This window comes from Nelumbo nucifera, chromosome 1 (assembly GCF_055504915.1).
Source record: "Nelumbo nucifera cultivar China Antique chromosome 1, China Antique-T2T, whole genome shotgun sequence".
Taxonomy (NCBI): domain Eukaryota; kingdom Viridiplantae; phylum Streptophyta; class Magnoliopsida; order Proteales; family Nelumbonaceae; genus Nelumbo; species Nelumbo nucifera.
The window spans coordinates 98,392,602-98,418,285 of record NC_142649.1 but is presented as its reverse complement, the minus strand read 5'-3'; the positions used below and the strand labels follow the sequence as shown (position 1 = coordinate 98,418,285).

At 38.7% G+C, this 25,684-nt stretch overlaps 1 protein-coding gene across 6 annotated transcripts in view; it reads left to right on the top strand.

Moving 5' to 3' along the window:
• Positions 1 to 21,593, top strand: part of LOC148803592 (uncharacterized) — a 36,003-nt gene extending 14,410 nt beyond the window's left edge. For 3 of the 6 annotated variants that reach the window (XM_088889733.1, XM_088889723.1, XM_088889727.1), the window contains 2 exons: positions 7,328 to 7,454; positions 15,808 to 21,352. In XM_088889733.1, coding sequence (XP_088745859.1) covers positions 16,709 to 17,818 — 1,110 coding nt within the window. In that variant the 5' untranslated portion in view covers positions 7,328 to 7,454; positions 15,808 to 16,708 and the 3' untranslated portion in view covers positions 17,819 to 21,352. The other 3 variants (XR_016077354.1, XM_088889728.1, XR_016077353.1) reach the window with 3 other exon arrangements.
• Positions 21,594 to 25,684: the final 4,091 nt, after the last annotated feature.

Here is a 25,684-nt window from a genome sequence, read left to right as displayed (position 1 = left end):
ATGATAGGATCAATTATTGACAAGAGATTCCATGTAAGGGTTCTATTAATTGGTCAAGTTTAGTGAACTTGTTTTCTAACAAGCAACCAACATATTTTCTTTAGTGTCTCCACACAAGTGACTTGAGATTCATCACCTAATAAAGGCAAGCATAATATGTGCCAGTCTATCCAGATTATCAAAGTCCTCTTGATAATCCTCCAACTAGGAACTATTTAAGTATCTTATACCAAGATAAGCGTATCTCAAATTCTCAACACACTTAAGAATACACTTTCTTGACATAAATACTTTGGACTGTTCATATAAATTGTAACAAGAAAGGCATGAATGGAAAATGCCCGTTTATTAAAAATAAATGCAAATAGTACACGAATGCCCTTTTAACAGTGTCTCAGTATTGGGTTTAGGGCACCTGACTAACAATTACATTATCTATTATGTATGGAAAATATTGGATAATCATTGCTTTCTGACCTATCAACCTTTGATGATGATGTTTCTATAATTCCTTTGGTCTAGATAGAAACCAAGGCTGAGCAGTGAGCATACTAAGGTCTTCCTCAAGTCAATGAATTGACTAGGGTGGAAATGGAATTGGAAGCCAAATTGAGGGAGTCAGTTTATCATAAAAGCTGTACTTATATTGATGAGTGTCTCACCAATTAATTTATTGATACTCCTTATGAATCAATACCTACTGTTTTTGTATAGCTAATAAGGTCTGTACATGTTTAAGCTCTAAATTATGGTTGATGTTTTGTGATTTTTAGTTAATGTGTTGATGTTTACATTTCTTATGTATCTATTTATATTTTTGGATCTCGAGATTGTTTTTCTTACTTGTTCTTGTTCTTGTCGTTGGATATTTTATCTCTCTTTTCACAAATATGATTTTCCATTTAAAACACAATTTTTAGTTCACTGTAGTTCCAAGGAGAAATGGCAAAAAGGAGTTCACATCTGTGCCCCACAATGCCTCACAGCACATCCCGACCTTGTGTTGGGAACATCTCCTATTGATGTCTCATCATCTTCCGTGCTTATCGGAAGATATTCCCAATACAAGGCCGGGATGTGTTGTGGGGTGCTGATATGAACTCGGCAAGAACATAACCTTTGTATGTGTTGGTCCTTGTGTATTGGTCATCTACTGGGTTCTTGTTTTGTCTGTTCTTATATTTCTGTTAGAATACACAAATCAGGGGTATTTTGGACATTTGGGTTTATCTATTTGAGAGTGAAAGGTCTATTTTGTTTAAGTTTAAGTTATGTGTCCCATCACTTATGAGGGACAATATGGTCTTTTCTTGTAACTATGTTATTGGAGATAAATACAAGTGGGTCGGCTAGAGGTGGACTGATTTTCCCTAATCTGGCCGAACCCTTCTTCTTCTCTTCTTCTTCTTTCTCTTCTTCTTCTTCTCTACTTTAACCTAGAATCGAAAAGGGATTTCACATGGTATCAGAGCAATAAAACCTAGTTTTCTTTTTCTTTTTTTTTTTTTTTCTTTCCTCACTGTTTGTCTTCTTCCTGGGTTTGCTGCCAACTATTTCAGCTTTCTTCGATTTTCTTCTAGCCTGAGTGGAAGCTCGACAAGAGGCCAAAAAGGAGTGGTTGTTTGGTGGTTTTGGAGGTGAGTATGCCTCCAGTTACTGTGGTGGTGATCGTTGAGGTTGTGTACTAGATGCCCTCTATTCTATGATACGAAGAGGGCTGTTTGTGGACAGGTATGAGCAGTTCTGTTTTTTGCTCAAATAGTGGACTGTAAATGCTGTGTTTTGGTTCAAAATATATTTTTTTTGGAGGTTTGAAGTGATTAGTATGCATATCAGCCTTGTTCTTCTCTATTTTTACCACATATGTGCGCTGAAAGTAGAGTTTTTCGACTGCTGAAGTTCACGACAGCAGTGGTGTGGTGGCGGTTGTACTGTGTTGAATGGTGTGTGGGTGATTCTGAATAGTTGAAAGTGAAACCTTGTGTCGTGTGGTGGTATTTATACTGATTTCTGTGTTTAGTTTAATGGCTGAGTGACTTCAGCCCTTGTATTTGGTGTGTGAATGGTTCTGCAATATGCAGTACAGGTGTTTGATTTAATGACTGAGTGATTTCAGTTTTTGTATTTGAATGTGTATTTGAAGAAGTTGGTGGTGCTGAGAGTGAGATAAGTTTTGTGGAAGTGCGTGAAGTTGTGCTGAATATTTGAAGGTGAATTAGTTAAGATGGCATCGATTGGAGATGGGAATGACAATAAAACAGGCATTATGATTCCTCCAGATTACCTAAATGTTCAAATGGCATCTATTAAGTTGAATGGTGAGAATTATGTGTCGTGGGCAAAATCTGTGGAGGTGTTTTTAAAGGCCAAGAAAAAAGTAAATCATGTGAGAGAGGAGAAACCCTCCTCTGATTCTCCGTGGTTTAGTGATTGGGAATATGAAGATGCACAAATAATGACATGGCTGTGGAATAGCATGGAACAAAAAATTAGCGTGAACTTTATGTTCCTAGATATAGCTAAAGAAATCTGGGATCATGCTAAGAAACTGTACTCCGGACAAGACAATACAACTAGGGTGTATCAGTTGTACCAAGAGTACTTAAATCTGAAGCAAGGCAGTCAAAGTTTGGAGGAATACTATGCAAGTCTGAGGAATATCCGAAATGAACTCAATGTGTATCATCCTCTGACACAAGATGTTCAGATTCAGCAACAACAGCGTGAGCAACTTGATGTGACAAGGTTTCTGGTGGGTTTGAAGGCTGAATATAAGCCTGCCCGTGCACAAATATTGGGGGGGGGGTCTGTTCTTCCCTCACTTGAAGAAGTTTTTGCCCGTCTCAGGAGGACATCTGGTTTTGTGGTGACTAGAGGGGGAGGCCGTGGAAATAGAGGTGGTGGTGGTGGTCGTGGCCTTCTAGGTAACCGTGGTGGTCCCATGTTTAACCGTGCTAGTGGCCGGAGTGGGGGTCGGGACTCAGGGGGAGGTCGTAGTAAAGGAAGAAGTAATGCCCCTAGGAAGTGTACACACTGTGGATTAGAGGGGCACACGGTTAATTTCTGCTATGATTTACATGGTCCACCCAACACTTGGGCTAACCATGCTATGACTAAGGGTAGTGGTACAATTACTGAAAGTCAGCAAATTGACCCGATTCCCTCCACATCTACTGGTGCTTCTGGGAAGGAGATGGTGAGTGTACCCCGTGCAGTATATGAGCAGTTCCTTCAGACATCTCAGCAGAACACAGCTACCCTTGCCCATTCAGGTATGGCTTGCTTGGCTTCCAAGTCTTCACCCTGGATCATTGACTCCGGAGCCTCGGACCATATGTCTGGGAGTCCTAATGTATTTTCTTCTCTTTCTCGGTCCTCCGCATCTCAAACAGTTACTCTTACTAATGGTTCTACATCTCCTGTCTGTGGTGTTGGTGATGTTCATCTCTCCTCCTTGTCTTTATCATCTGTTTTATATGTTCCCAAGTTCCCCTTTAACCTTATGTCTGTTAGTAGATTAACCAAGTCACTTAATTGTTCCATAACCTTTTATCCCTCTTCTTGTGTGTTTCAGGATCTCAAGATGGGGATGAAGATTGGTGGAGGGCATGAGGCAAGTGGATTGTATTACCTTGATGGTGGTGGTCCTCCAGTAGCTTTTCAGTCTTCTCTTACTCCTCTTCAATGGCACTGCAGACTTGGTCATCCTTCTCTCAAGGCTCTGAAGTTGATGTTTCCTTCCTTGAGTCATCTTTCATATTTGGATTGTGAGTCATGTCAGCTTGGGAAACATCATAGAGTCTCTTTTAGTCCAAGAGTTGATAGTCGTGTCTCGAGTCCTTTTTCCTTAGTTCATTCTGATGTCTGGGGTCCGATCAAAGTGATGTCATACAATGGCTATAAGTATTTTGTAATTTTTGTTGATGACTTTTCAAGGATGACATGGATTTATCTTATGAAAGATCGCAGTGAAGTGTTTTCTATTTTTCAAAAATTTTATGCTGAAATACGTACCCAATTTGGTGTTCATATTAAAATTCTTCGCTCCAGTAATGCCAAAGAGTACACCTCAATACCATTTCAGCAATACTTAGAGCACCATGGGATAATTCATCAAACTTCTTGTGCCTACGCCCCACAACAGAACGGTGTAGCTGAACGGAAAAATCGACATCTCCTTGAAACTGATCGGTCTTTGATGCTTAATATGAATATTCCAAAGCATTTTTGGAGTGATGCTGTCCTCACATCTTGTTTCCTCATCAATCAGATGCCCATGTCCATCCTTGGAAGTCAATCCCCCTTCTCGGTGTTGTTTCCCACCTTGTCTCTGTTTCCTCTCACCCCAAGAGTCTTTGGATGTGTTTGTTTTGTTCAAAACTTTGGGCATGGTTTAGACAATTTAGATGCACAAGCTACTAAGTGTATCTTCCTTGGCTACTCAAGGACTCAGAAAGGGTATAAGTGCTATAACCCTAACTTCCATAAGTCATTTGTGTGTTCCGATGTCACCTTCTTTGAATCAGTTCCTTTTTTCTCGGATACTATGGTTTCTTCTCCTTCCTCTATAGTTCCTCTTCCTGTCCCTGTTGCGGATACCCTTCCCGTGGTTCCCATTCCAGTTGCAGATTCACCTCCCATGCCAGTTACTACTGAGAGGCCAATGATCAAACACGTGTATACTCACAGAAGAGCACCGACCCCTCCTCCAATTCAGCCCTCGTCGACAGATCCTGTCATTGCTTCTTCTTCCTCAGACCTTGATCTTCCTATTGCCCTGCGGAAAGGTAAACGCACTTGTACTTCTCATCTTATTTCACACTATGTTTCAGCTGCTCACCTTTCTGCTTCTCATCGCAAATTTATATCATTGGTATCATCTGTTTCCATTCCCAAGACTGTCCAGGAAGCCCTTACCTCCCTAGAGGGGCGGCAAGCCATGGAAGAGGAACTCTCTGCTCTACAACACAATCACACGTGGGAACTTACTGCTCTTCCTCCTGGTAAGCATGCTGTTGGGTGTAAGTGGGTCTACACAGTGAAGTATCTTCTAGATGGTAGTGTGGAGTGATTGAAGGCCAAGTTAGTGGCCAAGGGCTATTCTCAGCTATATGGTTTGGACTATATGGAGACATTTTCTCCTGTGGCTAAAATTGGTTCAGTTCGGGTGTTGATTTCATTAGCTGCTATGTATGATTGGCCTCTTGTGCAACTGGACATAAAAAATGCTTTCCTACATGGTGATCTCATTGAGGAAGTGTATATGGAGCAACCGCCAGGGTTTGTTGCTCAGGGGGAGGTTGGTAAGGTTTGTAGACTCAAAAAGACATGGACTGAAACAATCTTCACACGCATGGTTTGGGAGGCTCAGTGAAGTAGTGAAAGAATTTGGGATGAAACAGTGTTAGGTAGACCATTCTGTGTTCAGCCATGACTCAAAAGATGGGAAAATCTTGCTAGTGGTGTATGTGGATGATATTGTCATAAGTGGGAGTGACAATAACGGGATTGACAGGCTGAAGAAATTCCTACAGGACCACTTCAATACGAAAGATTTGGGTAAGCTGAAATACTTCATGGGAATTGAAGTTGCAAGGTCAAGGCATGGAATTAACTTATGTCAAAGAAAATATGTTCTTGACCTACTTGAAGAAACATGATTGTTAGGTGCTAAACCAGCAGAGACTCCTATGGAACTTAATGTCAAGTTGAGTGTTGATGCAGGTGAAGAGTTTGATAATCATGGAAGATACAAGAGGCTGGTGGGAAAGTTGAATTATCTGACTATTACCCGACCAGATATATCATTTGCTGTGAGTATGGTGAGTCAGTTTATGCAACATCCTCGGATTCCTCATTGGGAAGTAGTTCTAAGGATTGTTAGGTACCTGAAGGGTGCTCCAGGTCGTGGTTTGCTATACCAAAGAGGGGAGGGACTCTTGAAATAGTAGGGTATACAGATGCTGATTGGGCTGGTTCTATATCAGACAGGAGATCAACCATAGGGTATTGTACCTTCCTTGGTGGCAATCTTGTAACTTGGAAGAGCAAGAAACAAACAGTGGTGGCAAGGAGTAGTGTAGAAGCTGAGTACAGGGCTATGGCTCATACCACATGTGAACTAGTATGGTTGAAGAACTTGCTACAAGAGATGGGGTTCTTGGTTGACAAACCCATGAGACTATACTGTGATAACCAAGCTGCTGTTCACATCTCTTCCAACCCAGTCTTCCATGAGAGAACCAAACATATTGAGGTCGATTGTCACTTTGTGAGAGAGAAAGTGAAAAGTGGAGTGATAACCACATCTCATGTGAGCTCAGGAAATTAGTGGGCAGATCTCTTTACAAAGGGTTTGTCTTGGGGCAGAGTAGATTATATTTGTGACAAGCCGGGACTATATGACATATACTCTCCAGCTTGAGGGGGAGTGTTAGAATACACAAATCAGGGGTATTTTGGTCATTTGGGTTTATCTATTTGAGAGTGAAAGGTCTATTTTATTTAAGTTTAAGTTATGTGTCCCATCACTTATGAGGGACAATATGGTCTTTTCTTGTAACTGATTTTCCCTCATTTGGCTGAACCCTTCTTCTCTTCTTTTTCTTTCTCTTCTTCTTCTTCTTCTCTACTTTAACCTAGAATCGAATAGGGATTTCACAATTTCCATTGTCATGGGAATGATATTTTCTTGATTGTTTGGCTTTAGAGAAGAGGTTGATGAGGCTGCTAGAATTAGGGTGAAATATCCAGAAATGATTCTGCTTTTTACCTAGAATCGTGCATGTACAATTCATGGATAGGGGTATGCATGACCTAGGATGCATCCATGAGCATCCAAGCCCAGCCCACTTTATACCTGCATTTTCTGTAAAAACTGAAGCTCAATTGGTAAGGATGTAGTATTGGGCTTAAGTCTCTGTTTTAAACAATGAGATTTTCATGGGCTAGGTTTCATGACCCCACCAGAGACCCAATCATCTTGTTGGTGAGCCGGTAGTAGGTCTTCTTTTTCAAAAATCTCTGTTTGCAATTGCACCTACCTCTTTATGTTCCAAGCCTAAATTTGCCTCATCCTGGTTAGGCTCCCACAACATAGAACATCGCAATGGGAAGGAGTATGAAATTATGATCCTTGCATGTCATGACTGTTCAAACAAAACTCTATTATTAATTAGAAGGATCAGAAAGGGCTTGTTTCTGAACCATGGGAATCAGAATGGTTACTAATTCATTCCGACAGTTTAATTTGTATTTTATTTATCTATTCTTTTGTATAGATGAATTTAATTACTAAAATTCTACTTTATCATGTAACCTGAAACAGGTCAACAAGAATGAGATGATAGCTTGCTCACAATAGAGGAAATAGATGCAAGATTGTGAAGAAAGGTGGAAGCTGTCATGAAGAGAGAGAGAGAGAGAGGTCTCTGGCCAATGCATATTCACACCAGGTATTAGTCCCATGCACACAGACTTCTTTCTTTGTTATCAGACATGGACTGTATGAAAAACCGGAAATCTCACTGAGTCTTGGTTTTACTGGTTTAGTTACCTATTAGAACATTCAGCCCATAAGAACCATCAAATAACCCGAACAGAAGGCTCATGAGTTACCTGTTCAACTACCCATTCAGGTTCAGGTCTGTCAACACTGGTTTTACCATGAATGAATTGTGGGTTTTACATGCTTGGAAATGCTTTATATGTTTGCTTTTATTTTTAAATTTTCATTTGAATACACTTTACATGTTATGTTTATGTATTTTAGTTTTAGATTGTTGAACATTAATTAGTTTTATGATGTTTTTCTGAGTAGATGTTTTATGTTAGTTGTTAGATAGGAGGTGGGGACCATAGTAGTTATGTGAGTCCAAATTTTATTATGTTTTTTGAGTGCTATATATGCTATTTTATGTTTTGCCGCCCTATAAGGGCATAGTTGTCTTTGTACGGTTATATTATTTTAGTATAAATAATAAGTGAAGGGGGTGGCCAGATTATTGCTCTCTTTTCTTTCAACTTCTCTTCTTCTCTTCTTCTCTTCTTCTCTTCTTCTCTTCTTCTCTTCCTTCTCTCTTCAAGAAACTACTTTCTTTCATATTTTTTAATTCAGCAGATTTCTACTTGGAACCAAAGCATCGGCTAGGGTTTCTTGAAGCATTCTCGTGCAGCCCTAGATCAGTCGACTGCATGAAGTAGTAAAGGGCTGATTGATCTGCTATAGAAGTTGGTGGGATCTAGACATCAGGAAGGTGATCTACTGTTCGGCATCAAAATCAGGAAGAACTGGAGTACGGGGAAGCGTCCCAGAAAAGTTGGATTTTTTGTTTTTGATCTGATCTTGGGCGCCCAGGTATTGTTAGTTTTCTTTTGATTTTCTGAAGAGGGAGGTTTGGTTTCTAAAATTTTCTAGGCCTCCCGAAGTGATCGATTCACTTTTCTCTCTGTTGGGAGGCGTGGGGAGGAGAGAGATTTCCCTCCAGCTAGGGTTTTCTTCTTCCGGAAGGGTTGGTTTTTTTGTGTGTGGTATTAAATTATTGTTTGAAGGTCTCCAATCTATTTTTTCTTTTAAACTATTTGAAGTAAAATGGAGAGTTGGAATACCGAGATGAAATCTATCGGTACTGTGGGACTGGGTGTTGGAGGTAGTAGTGATATTTTTGGGTCTGGGATCATTACTACAATAAAACTTGATGGTACAAATTATTTGGAGTGGGCACAATTAGCTAAGATGGCTATTGGTGCCCGTGGAAAATTAGGGTATTTCACTAGGGAGGAGAAGAAACTTGATACAGACTCTTCCTGATGGGTGCAAGAGAATTACATGGTAATGTCTTGGCTGTGTAATTCTATGTTACCTCATATTGCAAAAAATTTCCTATGGGTTAATACTGCTAAGGAGATTTGGGATGGAGTGACTGAAACCTACTCTTAGAAGCAAAATGAAGCCAGAGCCTATCAGTTAAGAAATCAGGTGATAAGTATGAAACAGGGTGAAAAACCTCTTGCTGTGTATTTCTCCATGCTGAAAACCCTATGGCAGGAAATAGATCACTTAGAAACTGTGGTATGGGAAAGTGTAAATGATGCAGCAACTTATCACAAACTGGTAGAGAGGAATAAGGTTTTTGAGTTCTTGGTAGGGTTGAATCCTGAATTTGACATTGCTAAGCAGCATATTCTTTCTGGGGAGGGTGTGACACTCTCTCAGACCTATGCTTTTGTCTCTAGAGAGGAGAGTAGGAGGAATGTAATGCTGAGACAGCCTGGGATTGACCAGTCAACTATGGTTGGTACAACAAAACCTAAGCCGAATGGAGACAGGGGGAGTAGTGAGACTAGAAGGGGAAGATAAGAAAGACTTGGTGTGTGATTATTGCAAGAAGCCTAAGCATATGGGGACACTTGTTGGAAGTTTCATGCAGTTGAAAACAACCCTCTTGAAGTATAGAACTACTTGAGATTAGATGCAAAACCAGAAAACAAGCAAGAGAAGATTAAGAAGATGAGAGAGAGAGAGCTGGCGGCAATGAGAGTTAGAGAGTGAGAGGTTTGAACTAAACCTCCCTCTAACACTCTAAAACATTTTATTAAGTTAATCTTTGAATTATTACAGAGAGACCCTTGGGTGGGCAAGAAATTACAAAAACAGAGTATATAAGAGTATGGACCCGGAATAAGGCCCATTATATAGGAAAACATAAACATAACATAGAATGACAGCCTATGGGCCATTCGGCCCATCTCCTCTAAACTCCCCCTCAAGCTGAGCATAAATGTTAATAATGCTCAGCTTGTTAGTGTCATGTTGAAGCCTTGCCTTGGAAATACCCTTGGTGAGGAAATCTGCCAATTGTCCTTCAGAAGTTATGAATGGAACTTCACCGGAAGAGACTCTTTCTCGAATAAAGTGTATCAACCTCAATATGTTTGGTTCTATCATGTTGTACTGGGTTGTGAGCAATGTTGATGGCAGCCTGATTATCACAGTACAACATCATGGGTTTGTCATGATCAATCCCAAGTTCTTCCATTAAGGACCTTAGCCACAACAATTCAGAGACTCCATGTGCCATGGCTCTATACTCTACTTCGGCGGAGGATCGGGCCACAACCGATTGTTTCTTACTCCTCCAAGGGACAACATTACTAGCCACCAGACTGCAATATTCTGAAGTAGATATTCTATCATCAATATTTTCAGCCCAATCAGCATCAGTATAGGCTTCAAGTTTCAGATGACCATGCTTGGTAAATAGAATTCCTTTTCCTAGAGAGCCTTTCAGATAGCACAAAATTTGTTCTGCTGCTGCCATACGAGTATCTCTAGGAGCATGCATGAACTGGCTAATACAACTGACAGCATACGCAATATCTGGCCGAGTCATGCACGGGTACAGGAGCTTCCCAAGAAGTCTCTGAAAGACCCCTTTGTCTTCCAACAATGTTCCATCCGAAGCTGAAAGTTTGTGACTCATATCAATGGGAGTTGCAGCTGGTCTAGCACCCATTTTTCCAGTTTCAGATAGCAAATCAAGGACATATTTCCTCTGGGAAATAAGAATCCCATCCTTGGATCTAGCAACTTCTATGCCAAGGAAGTATCTCAACTCCCCCAGATTCTTAATCTCAAATTATGTACGGAGGAAAGACTTAAGGGCCCGAATGCCTGAGGCATCATCACCAGTCACTATAATGTCATCAACATACACAATGAGATACACTGCTAGAGATTCACTTTTCTTCGCAAAGAGAGTATGATCTGACTATGTCTGAACATAGCCGAATTTAACAAGTGCAGCTCTAAATTTCTCAAACCAGGCTCTAGGAGACTGTTTGAGGCCATAAAGTGATTTCTTCAATTTGCATACCTTTCCTTCCATATCTTTCCCATACATTCCTGGAGGGATACACATGTAGACCTCCTCATGTAAGTCACCATTTAGAAATGCATTCTTTACATCCAACCGATAAAGAGGCCAATCAAAGTGAGCTGCCAGAGATAAGAGAACCCTCACAGATGTCATCTTGGAAATAGGGGCAAAGGTCTCCAGGTAGTCAATCCCATATGTCTGTGTGTAGCCTTTTGCAACAAGTCTGGCCTTGTACCTCTCAATAGTCCCATCAGCCCTGTATTTAATGGTAAAGACCCACTTGCACCCAACTGGATCCTTCCCTTCAGGCAAATCCACCACCTCCCAAGTATCATTTTTGTGTAGAGCATCCATTTCAGACTTCATGGCATCTCTCCATTCTGGAATCCCAAGAGCTTCTGACACAGACCTAGGAATGGGGTTAGAAGCAACTGAAGAGAGATAGGCAAAGTATGAAGGAGAAAGTAGATCATAAGAAAGGTGTTTGGAAATGCAGTGTGCAGTGCACTTCCGCTTTCCTTTCCTAATAGCAATGGGGGCATCAAGATCTGAGAAAGATGGTTCCAAAGAGGCTGAAGCAGTACCTGTTATCTCATCTGTGATTGGGAATGCATGAGTCTCATCTGTTGTAAGGGAAACAACTTGCTCATTCCTGGATCTTTGCCTTTGATACACTTTGGGATTATGGGTAGGACGAGGAGGTAAAGAAATAGGGGCACTAGGGCAAGAGGAATGAAGTGGTTGATCCTCCTTTGATTCATTTGGTGAGGATACAGGCTTGTCAAGTGACTCAACTGGGACAGGAAGAGGAAGAGCAAATACTTGTGACAGACTCTCCCCCTGTCGACAATGTCCTTCCTGAGAGGAACCATAAAAAGGAGAAAGCTCATCAAAGGTAACATCCATAGAGACATGTCGAGTGCCAGTCTTTGGATCAAAACAACAATAACCCTTTTGTGTGGGGGAGTAACCAAGGGAGATGCATTTGTGGGCTTTTGGTTCAAACTTATGTCATTGGGCACTTGGAATGTGAACATAACAGGTACAACCAAACACACGAAGAGGAATCGGGAAGAGATCCTTGTCCGGATGAAGAGGACTGAAGGGGGATTTAAACCCTAAGACCTTGGATGGCATACGGTTTATGAAATAGGTAGCAGTAAGAACAGTATCACCCCAAAATCTTGTGGTAATATGTGAGGCAAACAAAAGGCTCCTTGCAACTTCAACAATATGTCTATTTTTCCTTTCAGCAACTCTATTTTGTTCAGGGGTTCTAACACAGGAGCTTTGGTGAATAACTCCCATGTCAAAGAGATACAATGATAAACTCTTCTCAAGATACTCTTTTGCATTGTTAGATCTGAAAACCTTAATTCCGGTATCAAATTGAGTTAAAACAAGCTCATGAAATTGCCTCACAAGTCTTGGGACTTCATCACGGGATTTCATTAGGTATATCCAAGTGAATCTAGAAAAGTCATCAATAAACAGGATGAAATATCTGTAGCCCCACACATTAGAGTGCACAATGTGAAAAGGAAAAGATCTTTTATTGCTCAAAGGGTAATTGTTTCTACAATGCTTTGACAACTGACATGACTCACAATTGAGACTGGATACACTGACTCCCTTAAACAATTAGGGAAGTAAATGACTTAAAGCAGGAAAAGGTAAATGACCCAACTGACAATGACTCGACATAATTCGACTGAAAGACTCTGAAGAAGTAGAACCAAAGGCAGCATTCTTGGGATGATCAAAGCATTGGCCAGGAGTGTCGAGCAAGTATATTCCATTCGTTTCATGGCCACTCCCAATCACTTTCCGAGACTATAGGTCCTGAAACACACAGTGAGAAGGGAAAAAGGTTACACAACAATTCAATAACTTGGTCAAGCTATTTACAGATAATAAATTGGTATTTAATTTAGGTACATGAAGGGTGGAACTGTCAAGGAGTCTGTAGCCTTGACAATTCCCTTGCTAGAAATAGAGGCAAGAGAACCATCAGCTAAGGTGATTTTGTCTTGACTAGGAAGCAAATCATACGAAACAAACAGAGTGGAAAGGTTGGTCATGTGATCAGAAGCACCTGAGTCTATGATCCAAGGGGTCTTAGGATTACCTGAGGTGGATGCATGGTTAGCAGAAGCTCTTATACCTGAGTTAGCAAATGCAGTGGTGGCTGAATTTCCAGAAGGGTTGGATGATGAAGTTACACCTTCAAGATGGTTGATCATCTTTCCAAACTTCTCATACTCAGCTTTCATGGCTGCCAACTTTGCACAGACAGACTCAACTGTATTTGTACCCATGGCTGCATTTGCACTCCTTGTCTTTCTATTATCATTTTTCTTCTGGAACCGAACAGGGACAAGACTGGGATGCAATTTCCAACACTTGTCCTTGGTGTGTTTCGACTTATTGCAATATTCACAGACCACCTCCTTCTTTCCTGTGTCACTGGGAGCCCCTATAACCCCTTTGGGTTTAACCCCCGTATTTGTAAAATGATCATTGATGCCAACTCCTTGAACCTGTACTTGTCTTCTACTCTCTTCACTGTTGACCAAAGCATATGCTTGCGACAATGAAACACTTTCCTTGGACAAAATGTTTTGCTTTGTGATATCATATTCAGGATTCAACCCAGTTAGGAACTCAAAGACCATGTTCCTTTCAACTAATTTCCTGTATGTTTTAGCATCATTGGGGTATCCCATGTTACAGCCTCTATCAGATCAATCTCTTGCCATAAAGATTTCAAGGTTGAGAAGTATGCCGCAAGGGATTTCTCCCCCTGTCTTAGATTCTTCACATCACTCCTCAGTTTATAGGCTCTGGCAACATTCAATTTCTGAGAGTAGGTTTCTGCAACACTATCCCAGATTTCCTTAGCCGAGTTAATCCAAAGATAGTTTTGACTAATTTGTGGCTGCATTGAATTCACAAGCCACCCAATCATTGTGTAGTTCTCTTGCATCCATCTCTCATAAGATGGATCGTCCTCTGGGGGAGATTTCTTGCTCTCAGAAACAAACCCCCATTTTCCTCTGCTACAAATATGGATTTTCACTGATTGTGACCATGCCAAGTAGTTGGTCCCATCAAGTTTAACTGTAGTTACGGCCAACATAGAATTGGTTGGGGTTCCCAAAGTCTGTCCATATTCAGCAACACTCTTGCTTTCAAGGTCTGAGAAGTCCATCATGAAAAGGTTCCAATTAGGGTTTTAATAAGTTTCTCAAAGTGCAGGGATTCTTGATGAACTTGGTTTGAGCTGAATCGGCAACACCACACAGCTCACAAAATCAGTTCAGTCTTGACAACTGTGACAGCCAAGCTCGGTGGCAGCTCTTTATAGAAGAAGAAATACTATTGAAGCCTTCAAGGGGCAACCAGCAGACCTCCAAACACCAAGTATTCCAGGTCCCCAACAACCATTGTCCCAAAGAGAAGAAATAACAGTCCACAGTCTTTAAGAGGCCTTTTAACAAACACTCTGTGTGCAGTAGTTAACACCCTACTGATAACTAGTAGAAACCACTTCAATAGTATTTCGTATAGGTCCAAGAAAAGGCTGGGCTGAATTAGAGACTAATACCACTAAGTCCAAACTAGTTTCAGCAACTTGACAGTCCAACAACAGTCGAACTGCTCCCCAAAATAGCCCAGAAATCTCTGAGTTGAATCAGTCCAGCAACAGCTGAACAGTAGGGCAGAATGGAGGAGGGTTTCGAGTACTTTAACAACCCTCCCAAGCAAAGAAAATAACCCAGCAATAATTGCGGTAACTTACAGTATGTGAATCTCTGATTTGAGCTTCAAATCAGGCCGAAAACCTTTCTTTCTGATTCTTCCTGGTCACCGAACTATTCTCCAAGTAGGTAGAGACTTGGGCACCCTCTAATGACCTCCAAGAACCAGGCGAATGACTTTAAACTTCCAGCCCTAGAACATCCTCATGCAGTCGGCTGGACTAGAACCACATGAGGGTCACACCAAGCTCTGGCCTGCTCTGATACCAAGTTGAAAACAACCCTCTTGAAGTATAGAACTGCTTGAGATTAGATGCAAAACCAGAAAACAAACAAGAGAAGATTAAGAAGATGAGAGAGAGAGAGTTGGCGGCAATGAGAGTTAGAGAGTGAGAGGTTCGAACTAAACCTCCCTCTAACACTCTAAAACATTTTATTAAGTTAATCTTTGAATTATTACAGAGAGGCCCTTGGGTGGGCAAGAAATTACAAAAACTGAATATATGAGTATAGGCCCAGAATAAGGCCCATTACAGAGGAAAACATAAACATAACATAGAATGATAGCCTATGGGCCATTCGGCCCATCTCCTCTACACATGCAAATCTTATGCCTGCTCGGATAAGAAACAAGAAGGGAAATGCAAATGTAGCCACTACAGGAGACTCTTTAGCCCCCCTCTTCCAAACTAATTGGGAATCCATTGCAGTAGCAGCAGTGAGAACAGAATTGGAGAGGTTTGGACAGCTTATGAGTAAGAAAGATTCACCCAGCTCTAGCCTTCTAGATGGACAGTAGCAGGATGTAGGAGCCAACTACACCACTTCCTTTGCACATACAGGTAACTCATATGCAACTGCGAAACTTGCATCAATTTCAGGTAAGGAGGGACCTCCCTGGATTATAGACTTAGGAGCATCTAAGCATATGACTTATGCCCCTACCATTTTCAGTTCCTATCAGTTGTGCTCTGGTAGAGACGGTCTCTACAGTAGATGGTTCACATATGCCCATTGCTGGGAAGGGGGCAGTTAGAGTGACCAATGATATAACTCTGTTCTCTGTTTTACATGTCCGTAGACTTCATACCAACCTACTGTCTGTTAGTTCTTTGACAAAAAATTTGAATTGTTCTGTGACCTTTCTTCCTGGTAATTGTGTTTTGCAGGATCTAGAGTCAAAGAAGATGATTGGGAGTGGTCATGAGGTGAATGGAGTCTACCTTCTGGATGAGATTCCGAGACATCAGGGCTATCATGTTAGCAGCAGCAGTAGTAGCAGGTTAGAGTCAGTAAATCAGATTATGCTTTGGCACAATCGCTTGGGACATCGTTCTTTTAGTTCTTTGAAATGTCTTTTCCCAAAGTTGTTTGAGTCTGTTCAATTATCTACTTTGGAGTGTGAGAGTTGTCAGTTAGGAAAGCATTGTAGACAGTCTTTTAAACCAAGTAATAAAAGAAGTACTTATGCTTTTAATATTGTTCACACTGATGTATGGGGGCCATATCAAATCCCTTCTATTGGAGGATTCCGTTACTTTCTCTTGTTTGTGGATGATTATACACGATATTTTTGGATATATTTGATGAGATCATGTGATGAGGTTCCTAACTTAGTATGACAATTCCACCAAATGGTTCTCACACAATTTGGAGTGAGAACTAAGGTTTTTAGATCAGATAATGCCAGAGAGTACTTTGGAAAGGACCTAACCATGTATCTCTTAGAACATTGTGTAGTTTATCAAAGCAGTTGTGCATATACACCGCAACAGAATGGAGTTGCTGAGAGGAAAAACAGACACATTATGGAGGTGGCAAGGAGTTTTATGGTGTGTGCTTCAGTTCCTGTGCAGTTCTGGGGAGATGCAGTTCTTACAGGCATACATGTGATTAATTGTGTTCCTTCACGGACTTTGGGGTTTAAGGTGCCATTTAGCCTCCTTTTTCCAGATGGAGAGATATTTCATATACCTTTGAGGGTTTTTGGTTGTGTTTCTTTTGTTTACATTCTTGGCCCTCATCGCAAGAAATTGGATCCTAAGGCCAAGAAATGTGTTTTTCTTGGGTATGCTTAGAACCAAAAGGGGTATTGCTGTTATGACCCAATGTCAAGGAGCAGATTTGTCACTGGAAGTTACCTTTTTTGAATCCACATTCTTCTTCTCAAGTGGTTCTCAGGGGGAGAGTTTTGGGGAGGAGAACTCACAATTTGTTCTTGTTCCTGTTTCTGTGGTGCCTTCATCAGTCCAGCCAACATCTACATCAGTTCAGCCAGCACCTGCACCATCAGTTCAGCCAGCACCTGCACCACCAATTTCATTATCTGAGCCACTACGGGCAGCCTCACAACAATATCAGCGCCGGCAGATGATGGTTGACTCCACACATCCTCGACCCACATCACTCTCTATCAATCCTTCTAAAACTCCAGATTCGACGGATACAGTTCCAGGTATTCCTCTTGAGCCTGAGCCTGTTATGTTTTCTGATGATAATGTTTCTGTCCCTAACACCATTGTTGCAGTTGATCCCACTGACCTTGACCTTCCCATTGCACTTCGTAAGGGGAAGAAAAAGTGTACAGCCCACTGCATTTTACACTATCTTTCCTACAGTGCCTTATCACCCTCCTATCATGCTTTTATTTCTTCCCTGGATTCTTTGTCTATACCCATGAATGTTATTGATGCTTTCTCCAAACCTGAGTGGAAAACAGCCATGCAAGATGAGATGGATGCTTTGGTCAAAAACCAAACTTGGGAAATAGTTGATCTCCCCCCAGACAAGGAGACAGTCGGATGTCGATGGGTATTCACAGTGAAGTATAAGGCCGATGGCAAGATAGAGAGGTATAAGGCAAGGTTGGTAGCAAAAGGGTATACTCAGACCTATGGTGTTTATTATCTGGAAACCTTTGCACCAATATCTAAGATGAATTCAGTTCGTATCCATTTATCTCTAGCAGCCACCTATTCATGGCCCTTGTTCCAGCTTGATGTAAAAAATGCTTTCCTCAATGGTGACGTACAGGAGGAGGTATATATGGACATTCCAACAGGCTTTTATGAAAATATTGGTAAAGGAAAGGTGTGCAGACTCAGAAAATTTCTGTGTGGACTGAAACAATCACCTAGGGCTTGTTTTGATAGGTTTAGAGGGGCACTCATCCGTTTTTGATACACACAGACATAATCTGATCACACCCTCTTTGTGAAGAGGAGAGATGCTTTGGTGTCAATTCTGATTGTGTATGTGGATGACATAGTGGAGACAGGAAATGATCTGGAGGAGATTGATGATCTCGAAAAATCATTGCAGCAAGAATTTGAGATCAAAGATCTTGGTGAGCTCAAATACTTCTTAGGGATTGAAGTTGCAAGATCCAAGCATGAGATCTTCATTTCATAGAGAAAATATGTACTTGACCTACTGCGAGAGACTGAGAAGTTGGGGACCAAACCAGTAGACACTCCTATTGATCCAAATCACAAAATTAATGTTGTGGATGGTGAAATAGTAAAGGATGTGGGGAGATATCAAAGAATGGTGGGTCGACTGTTGTATTTCTGTATGACACGACCAGGTATTTCTTATGTTGTCAGTGTTGTGAGTTAGTACATGCATGCACCTCGGGTTCAGCACTGGGAAGCTATTGAGAGAATACTTGCATATCTGAAAAGCACCTTGGCAGAGGCATTCTTTTCTCAAATCATGAGAATCTGAAGCTAAAATCCTATACAGATGTAGACTGGGCAGGATGTTTAGATGACAGGAGGTCTACATCAGGAGTGTGTACATTTGTAGGTGGAAACTTGATCTCCCGGAAGAGTAAGAAGCAAGCGGTTGTGGCAAGGTCAAGTGCAGAGGCTGAGTATAGATCCATGGCTCATGGTGTCTCATAACTTCTTTGGGTTAGATCTCTTTTGAGTGAGATTGGGGTGAAAGTAGATGAACCTATGATGTTATACTGTGACAATCAGGCTGCAATCAATATTGCCCACAATCCAATTCAGCATAATAGGACAAAACACATTGAAGTTGATAGACACTTTATAAGAGAAAGGGTAACAACCAGAGAAGTTTGTTTGCCTTATGTCTCTTCAAAGTTGCAACTGGATGATGTTCTCACTAAAGGGGTGGCAAGGAACAAGCTTGAACATGATCTACGCATGTTGGGAATGTGTGATATTTACTCCCAACTTGAGGGGGAGTGTTAAAGATTAATTAGTTTTATGATGTTTTTCTGAGTAGATGTTTTATGTTAGTTGTTAGATAGGAGGTGGGGACCACAGTAGTTATGTGAGTTCAAATTTTATTATGTTTTTTGAGTGTTATATATGTTGTTTTATGTTTTGCTGCCCTATAAGGGCATAGTTGTCTTTGTATGGTTCTATTATTTTAGTATAAATAATAAGTGAAGGGGGCGGCCAGATTATTGCTCTCTTTTCTTTCAACTTCTCTTCTTCTCTTCTTCTCCTTCTCTCTTCAAGAAACTACTTTCTTTCATATTTTTTAATTCAGCAGATTTTTACTTAGATAATAGGTTTTTTAAATCATTTATTTTAAAATTTAAGTTTATATTTTTTACTAACATTATGTTTAATATTTTTTGAATTTTTTGCATTTTTTAAAAATTTTCCGACTTTTTTTTATTTTTTAGCTTTTTTTTTGTAATTTTGCGCCTTTCTTAAATAGGCACGCGCCTCGCCTTGCACCTTGCGCCTTAGGCGCGTATTGGCCCTTGCGCTTTTTTTTGTTCCTTGTGCTTTTAAAACACTGCCTCTACCCCACAGTTGAAACAAGGGGGAAGATTGTTGGATGATGGAGATTGCCATGACAATTCTAGCTCTTTACAAGAGAAAGTGATTGGCAACCAAGAAGGGGAATCGAAACCTGAGGAGGGTGGGATCACTATATTTAGGAGAAATGTTTAATTAAAAACTTTGTTGATCACTATATTTAGGTGAAAATTAACAAATGTATAAAAGAAATAGGGAATGACAGCCAGCTCAGGAAAACTGCCAACTAGCATTGCTTAGCTTGTAGAAATTTGCTATTCTGTTGCATTTGCAGTTGGGTACAATTAGAGGAATTTTCAATTGCCTCGTAGAGTCATATTTTTAGAGGCAATAATAAGTGTCTCAATTGCTAACCTTTAGAGGCACTTAACGTGTATGCTTCTGAAAACTAGTCAAATGCCTCTAGAACATTTGGTGGAAGCAACCTGCCTTTCTTCTTTAGATTTTAAAGGCAGTTTCACCTGCCTCTATAAATCCTTTTTCTTGTAGTGTCATTTTAGTTTTTTCTTTTCTCCTTTCAGTGATCACAGGACCAGAGTTTTGATTCTTTAAAAGCAACCCACTTTTAATTTTGCACTTATGGTTTGTACTTATATTTATAAGAGAACTTTTATTTTGCATTCTCTATATGCTTATGCAAGCTCCCTCCTAAAAGAGAGTTCCAAGTTTTTGGCAAATCTTACCAACTGTTAATATCAACGTGAAGCACTTTCTAAATGTTCTCTAGGTAATATAGCACCATTAGTTAATAAAGTTTGCAATGGAATCAGCTAGCTTTCAAAACAAAATAAGGGAAAATTTTGCAAGGAATATTTACAGATTGAATCATATAGGTAGTGTTACCAAGCTACTCCCAAACTTGCATCAGTTTTGTGTTTTGCTCATAATTTATGGATAGATCTCTTTTTTGACAAAATGGTCTTACAAAAATAAAACAAAGGTAAAACTGACTTGGCAAAACATCCAGAGTTCCTAGACAAGATGAAATTCAAAGAAGTCAGATTGGTAAAAAGAATTTTGAAAGGGTTTGTGTAATTAATTAGGCATCCTTACCAACCAGAGCTAGTTGATAATGGATGGGTTTCTTTGTATTTAGGAAGCATGTCCAGTAATAATAATGAAGTAAAAAAGAAGAAAAAAATAGATTAAGTTTAGCAGTGCCAGTGGTGTTCCAATACAACACCTTAATAAACTTAATAAAGTGCATTAACCACATCCAACCACCCAAAGAATACAGGGAGTGCAGGCCAAGCAAGCTTGATATGGTTGTTGTTTGCAACTTACAAAGCTTCTTATGGAGGTGCCCTGGGCCAATCTCTTTAGCATGAGATCTTGTGTGTGTGTGTGTGAATATTTTGAATCATATCTCAGTGGGTTATAGTCTGCCTCATGAGTCATGTTTGCTTATGGAGCCATGATGTTGGAAGTAAAGATAAAAAAAAAAAAAAGAATACTAGCTCCTGATCAGCTACAAAGATGGAATTACTTGGATAGCATGATTGCCACGCTAATATTCACATATCATGGTCCATACATTGTGAATAGTAGCCACTAGAGAAAAATATTTTGAAACAGTAGCGCAACTCCATGTGTTTGAATTGGAAATATCTTGATGACTCTCAATTTGGATGAAGTTTGCAGCATCTCCATTGCTATTCTTGCAATGGAAGTCTTTCTCGTTTATTTTTTTGCCTCCATGCATGGGTGGGGAAATGCCAATGCAAGGTACTGAAGATTAATTGATTAGGCCTTTGATCTATTTATATAGCTTACATTCTTTCTTTATGTCAATTTTGTTCTTATTTTAAAAATAGTTCCTTTTATTTTCTTATTATAAATATATAATGATTAATAATTTATAACAACTCCTTTAACAAGCAATTTTTATGTTAATTAATTAATTTTTTAACAATATATAATTGCTTTTCAGGAAATTGTTGGCATGTCACATTAAAGATATTTTTAGCTTTGATGCAGTCTTTTGGAAAGCATAGAGACAACTGTTGGTTACTCTTATTGAGCTTTCAAGTGCATTTCCTGTGATATTTCTGTAAATATTTTATAATGAGTTTGTTTTATATGAAAATACACACACATTTTATTAAAAAAAGTATAGTGAAATTAATATTTATTAATGCAGGTTCATTTACCATTATATAATAATTAACATTTTTTATTGTTGCTTTTATCATTTTTAGCATTTATTAATGTGTTGACTTTCAATGGCACTTGTAAACATCACTAAAGCCTTAATAGATGTATTGATGATAACTTTTTAGTGGCATTTACAAGTGTCACTATAAAGTGAAACTTTTTTAGGCATGTAAAAATGCCGTTATAGGAAAAAAATAAATGTCAGTATATTACTGTACTGAGTCTTCTGGTGAATTTGAGGTTGCTATTTAGTGGCATTGAGAACTACCACTAAAATGTGGTAATAAACTTGACTATAGAGTGAAACTCTTTTTTTTTGGACTGAAATTATCTTCTATTTCTTTGTTTGAAAAAGGGTATAAAAGTTATTTTATAACAACTTTAATGCTAGCTTTAATGACTGCTAAAATGCTCATATTTGTTCGATTTTTAATTGTAAGAATTGAAAATGAAACTTCTATTATTGCTTTTCACCTCATTTAGTCCCCTCTCATTAAGTTTTATACTTAACGTATTAACTCACATTTTCTCTTATTAAATCCAATATTTAAGTTATTTTCACAAATAAATGCCACTAGTTAGATCTATGTCAATATTTTTAATAATATAGACTCATATATTTGAAAACGACTAAAAAACAAAGCCATTCTTTATCCAAGTGGTGGGTGGCTAAATAATTCAACCATTTAAATTAAATCAATCAACCTATGAAGTCATAGTTAGGTAATAAATTTTTAAAATAAAAATAAATATAGAAAATTACAAAAAATAGAAAAATTATACATGTTTATGATACTTTTTGTTAATCAAATTAAAAAAATAAGTGTAATAAACAAGAACTTTAGAATTGGCCAAAAATGAAACTATTTCACTGTTTGACAAAGATCAATAATTCAACATTTGGTCAAATGTGTTAACATTTAATGTCATAAATAAGTAAGTGTGATATATCATAATCATTTTTATACATATATGCAAAAAAATTATAGAAAAAATTGAACACATCTATAATTCTATGTTTACACTATTATTAAAATTTACTATGAATAAAATTGTGGAATTTTCTTTTGACTAAAGTATTCATTTTTGAATTAGTCCTTATTTAATTGTGAGGCTTAAATTGTACATTAAACTACTACTTTTCACCTCATTCAATTCTCTCTATTTAAATCTTACATTTCTTTGATAAATGAACAAAAAAAAAAAGATAAATCATTACAAAAAAAAAAGAATATAGCCAAGTAGTTAGGCTTTTCAATGATGCTTGAAACTTGACAACTCAATCCGAATATCACATATTTGTATGTGTGTTTATATAATCACATTTGAATATTGCAATATGCACCCAATTAATAATAAAAAACAAAAAAAATAATAAAAATGCATATTTATAGAAATATTTGTATACATTATTGCTATCATTATCACCATCTAGAATTGTTACTTTCAAAGCACAAACACACTTACTAGTCTATATAAATGCTACGAAAACCTTTACCAACATTGGTAATCAATGGGATGTTTTGAAAATGCCCCTATAGCCTTTAGTGATCTTAAAATGCCGTTAATTGTAGTGGACTAGTGGTGTCTCAAACATGACTCTTAACAATGTAGGTGTGTACCTTTTTCCTTGTATATGTGGTGTAGACCACAAAACAAAAGCTCTATCAAAACTCCATTATGAACAACATGATGAAATTCCATTTTATTGTGGTAGTTACCATTTTATGTATTTGGACCCTTTTAACCCACTCAACCCGTCCATTTATTACGGGTTGCGTTCCTTTTTTAACCATGGGTTATTTTCAGGTCATGTACCCATTGGGTTACTCTTAAAATGGGTTGGGCCTTTTACCCATTCAAAAACCACTCCAAAAATCGTGACCGATTAGGGTAGATAACATTTAAAAAAAGTCTTGGTGAAAACGTGTTAAATAGTTGCTGAATAAGTCATATTATGTTTGATTTGTTAAAGGTAGTAAAAAATACTGAGGAATTTATTTAAATGTGTGACTTGCACACAAGAGCTGAACACTACTTTCAAATCAAAATCTCAAGACATTAGATGGCGGGTTTAATTCTTGAATATATATAGATCCCTTACTTTTATTTCTATCCTATCTAGACTTTCTTTCTCATACACATACATGCATTCAAATAAAGTCATTGGTCATGTCACTAATTAGATAAAATCAACCCAAGTGCACATGGCCCATAATATAGCTCAAAGGTTCCGTGAGCCCTTTGTTGTTTGAAGGAATTCAATTAATCCCATTGTCACACATAGCATGGCAACAAGCCTTGGCACTCCAAACTCAAAAACACCTCAAAGTGAATAAACAGGTTAATCAATTAAGGTTGCATTTCCCATTGACTTATCTCCTTTTTAACAGCAAAAAGGAGATAACTTTAAGGCAGCCTAAGTTCGGTTGGGCAGGTCGACATTGATTCGGTCTGGGTTGGGTTTTGTCCATTAAAACTCTGATATATGGGTGTTGACTGTTGAGTTAGGTGGTTTAGAATGAATACAATCCGTGCCTAATCCAATTGTCACCCCTCATGGGTCATGGCTATCTTTTTGGAGGGAGCAGGATTTTCACTTTCACATGGTGGCAGGTGGATTGGAGTTGTCTTGTATCTGAACGTCAAACTCAAACCCCAGTAGTTTACAGTTAAACCACCAATTTGATTGGCTAGAAAAACAGTCAGAGGGAAAAAACAATATACAGCAGTTAACAGCGCTCTACCCGTTCCTGACTTCCTCTGGTTTCAAAATCGTTAGAAAACAAAAGAATTCACAAAAGGCAAAAAAGCACAAGTGTAGATATTAGGGGCCAATTAGTGATTTACAAGTAGAAGAAGCAGACAAATTTTCGTTATTAATTAATGAATCGACTATTTTGGACGATGTCAAATACCAATATCCCATTCAGACCACGTGCGTGGCACATGACCTTGGTCCTGGTAGAATTAGAAAGAGATTTGATTAGCACACTGAATGAATTACACCTATCACTGAATTAGCTGTTCGTCGGCAGTATTGTATTAGTTATTGGGCCCCATTAGTTTAAAGTGTGGGCCTCTCTATGAAAGAAAATGTGTCGGCCTAGAATTAGAACCAAACTCATCAACCGGCCTACGTAGAAAATCCGAATCATAATAGAGAATAGGATGGTCCCTGACTGAAGTCCAGCTGGATTTGCTTGACACGAAAACAAAACTTTCGGTCCTTTTAAGTTGTAGGTATAAATAATCGCTTTTAACGGTGGATGATGAATCCACCACGCCTTCATGTTTTTGTTAAAATTTTTGAATGCTCAATCAGATTCTTCTACTGCACCATCATCATCAGCAGGGTGTAAAAGGAATGAATTCGAATTCGATTAGATCTAGAATTCGATTCTAATTGGACTGATTAATTATTTTTGGTAATTAATACTTATATAAAATAAATATTTTATTTATACAAATTACAAAGTATATTTATCTATATAAATAGGTTAATAGATATATATAGATAGATATTGAATCAAGTCATATTTGAATTCAATTCTATTACATCCAACCTTAAATTCAAAATCAGATTTTTGAATACCTACGCCTCTGACTAACCATTATGCATGAGATAAAAAAATAATAATAATAATAAATAAATGAAAGAAAAATTGCACAGAGATAGTGTTTTAAATGTTTTTAGTAAAAAAATCGACATATGACGTTCTAATGAGTTGTTGCGATCATGAATTTCAAGTATACCTTAATGAGATTGGAGTTCTGCTGCTGCTGCTGAAACCACGTTCCCTCAGTCGATGTGCCAGGAGGGTTGCAGAAACCGGGTTGGTGGATGAATTTCCAGTTGACTCATTCTGGGTTACCTCGATCAAATTCAAAGGCTTCTTATTGGGTTAACTGATTTCATTGATATTAAATTAGATAAAGTGATGCAACTATTTACAGAAAATATACATGAAATAAGACTAGTCAAATTCCAAAGGGAGAAGTAAAGAAAAGCATTAAGTAGTTTGTTTTTTAAAATCTGCTTAGGCATCCAAAGTGGACATTGATACAATATTGATTACATGATGATGAT